Source organism: Eurypyga helias, unplaced genomic scaffold, assembly GCF_000690775.1.
Source record: "Eurypyga helias isolate BGI_N326 unplaced genomic scaffold, ASM69077v1 scaffold27155, whole genome shotgun sequence".
NCBI lineage: Eukaryota > Metazoa > Chordata > Aves > Eurypygiformes > Eurypygidae > Eurypyga > Eurypyga helias.
Window position 1 is genome coordinate 913 of NW_010251177.1, and position 2,573 is coordinate 3,485.

The 2,573-nt window shown below is 61.9% G+C and overlaps 1 protein-coding gene across 1 annotated transcript; it reads right to left on the reverse strand.

Annotated features, from left to right (window-relative positions):
- Nucleotides 1–1,013: 1,013 nt before the first annotated feature.
- Nucleotides 1,014–2,378, reverse strand: LOC104509867 (F-box/WD repeat-containing protein 5-like). The gene is made up of 2 exons (XM_010151943.1): nt 2,158–2,378; nt 1,014–1,647 (listed from the first exon to the last, which is right to left on the reverse strand). The coding sequence occupies exons 1-2, from the start codon at nt 2,313–2,315 to the stop codon at nt 1,401–1,403; spliced, it is 405 nt and encodes a 134-aa protein (XP_010150245.1). The 5' UTR covers nt 2,316–2,378; the 3' UTR covers nt 1,014–1,400.
- Between the last annotated feature and the right edge of the window lie 195 nt (nt 2,379–2,573).

Sequence of the window (2,573 nt, forward strand, 5' to 3'; positions counted from 1 at the left end):
CCTATGGTGACGGATGACCTGAGTACAGGGGGTTTGGATACAGTCCTGGGCACCTGCTGGGGCGCAGGGAGCTCTTAAAGCCATCAGTGCATGTCAGGACAGTCTCTGCTGCCTCAGTGACATCTGTCTGCAACCCAGGGCCCTGAGTGGCACAGACAACTGCCCCCAGCACACCCAGGGGAGTCCCACAGCACCTCCCCCAGCCCCTGCCCAGGACACGGGCTCCCTTCCCAGCTCCCAGGAGCGACTGCAGCTCCTGGGCTCACCGCCAGCCCCAGCCATTAGGCCAAGTCTTAGGAGCTTAATTTTAGACTCTGACGTTCAGGTACCGGCTGCAGGGAGGAAGGTGTCAGGGACACAGCGCGGACACAAGGCCATCGTCGCTTCAAGTGCCAGCTCCCCCTCCGAGGGGGCCCCGGGAGGAGCCGATCAGCAAACCCCTGGCCAGGCAGCCCAGGCGGAAGGAAGCTTATTCAACTGTCACGGCAGCAGCAAAGGGCTGTGTTCCCCCACACCCGCGGTGACCACCCGCAGCCATCCGTGGGCGCCCACACTCCTTTGGGGAGAGCATCCCAAGGGAACCCAAGTGCCACACCTGGAGTAGCATGGGAAGGAGGTGTCCATGGGCCCCAGCAGCTGCCCTCACAGCCGGCCCTCGGGAAAGGGCAGCAGACACCCCACAATAAATATGTTGCCAAAGCCGTAGCTTATTGAAGTGCTACTGAGCAGAGGAAGAGAGAGGCAACACCACGTTACCACCTGCCCTCCCCACTCTCAAGTCTGGAAACAGGCGACACCAACATGTAGTGGCTAACAGAAGGCAGGGGCAGGGCCCTGGCTGCCCCCCAGCCCTGCCCCCCCGCTGCCCTTCAGGGCCAAGATGCTGCCTGGGAGGAGACACTTGGCATTCCCAGCAGCCAGAGGAGCTGCCCGCGGAGGGCTGGGACAAACAAACATTAACAAGGGCTGTTAACGAAGAGTCCTGCAGTAAGGCAGCGCAGCACTGCACCGCAGCTTCTGCCAAGTGCTCTGCAGCCGGTAGCTCTTGGCAAGGTCGGCCACGTCCCAGGCTCACGCAGTACAAACGCTGGGGACGTGCCTCAGTCTGTTCTAGGCGACCAAAGCTCACTCAGAGAGCTGTGACCAAGTAGCAGCGTTCGTGAGAAGCTGTGGGGAGCCTGCAGTGACCAGCTCAGGGCCCAGGGATGGGCCCCTGCTCTACGTTCTGTCTCTGAAGCAGACGCTCCAAGGGGATGCAATCCCCGCTACCAGGGCCCCTCCAGACTCCGTGGATGGGATTCGTGTGCCCAGAGCCCGTCTCTGTTGTGCAGGGCCCAAAGCTCTGCAAGCTCCAGGCGGTGGCTGCAGTGAGGAAGCTGCAGGAGTAGGTGTACCTGGGTTCAGCTTTTCTGGTTCATGAGCCAGGAGAAGAGTAGTTTCCTGGGCCGGGGCTTCCTGGCCTGCTGGACACGCACAGCGCGAGGGGAGCGCCACACCTTGATGGTGGTGTCGTCGCTGGCTGTCAGGAGCAGCTCCTGCTCCACTGGGCTGAACGCCACCGAGTTCACCACGTTGTCGTGCTGCAGTTTGGCCAAGCAGATGTTATAGTGCCGGTCCCAGATGTAACCATGGCGATCCTCTGCCCCACTGTGGTGGACAAGACACCGGTAGGGACGTCACTCCAGCAGCCCTGATAATCTGCTGCTCCCAACCCTCCTCCTTCCATGCAGGTGGGGGCACGGAGGCTGCCTGGCCAGAGGTCTTGGCCTCCATCTCCAGCCCCGTCACCCATGAGCTTCAACCGGGCAGGCCACCTTCCCCTGGGAACCTGAGGCCATTTGACATGCCCCTTCAGCTCACCCCACAGCCCCTGCTGCCTGCAGCCCCCAAGAAGGGCATTTGCCACCTGCAGCCCAACATGCCACAGCCCAAACTTTCCCCTTTCCCCACTGGTTTCCCAGCAGGGCCAGGGCAGCTGTATCCGCACCCTGCAATTCAGTCCCTCTGCTCCTCACGAGCTCGTCTCCTGCTCTGCTCACAACAGGGGATTTTCCAGCACACGGACCAGCCCAGCTTGCACAAGCTGTGCAGCAGTGATGGCCCCAAGGCCCTCCTGGACTTGGGGTCAGGATCCTGCCCGCCCCCATCACCACACACCTCGCTACGAAGTCCCTGCTGACATCCAGGAAGATGAAGAAGCACTCCTCGTTGGGCGTGTAGGCCCGATGCGCGTGGAGGGCTCTTTTCACCTCCTTCATGGTCTTCAGGTCGAACACGTGCAGATCGATCTCCTCAGCGATGGGGGGCGGCTGCATCGGGTCAGAGATGATGCAGTCCCGAGGCCAGGCACGGCTGTTCACGTACAGGTACCTTGGGGAGGGGAGCAGAGGGGTTACCCTGCCCCGAAGCTCCCCGTACCCCAGCTGCAAACGCGCAGGCAGGGCAGGGACTGAGCAGTTTCCCTGGTCCCTAGCAAGCCTGCAGCTCTGCTCACCAAACTCCGGGCTGAAACACCAGCACACGGTGCGGAAGCGTTTCTTGCCCTGCTTGGAAAGGGCCACCGTGATTGGGAT

Coding starts and splice junctions, on each gene's coding strand:
- LOC104509867 (XM_010151943.1), bottom strand. CDS start 2,315: ATGCAGCCGCCCCCCATCGCTGAGGAGATCGATCTGCACGTGTTCGAC. Junction 1,648..2,157: donor AGCAGGGACTTCGTAGCGAG/GTGTGTGGTGAT, acceptor TGTCCACCACAG/TGGGGCAGAGGATCGCCATG.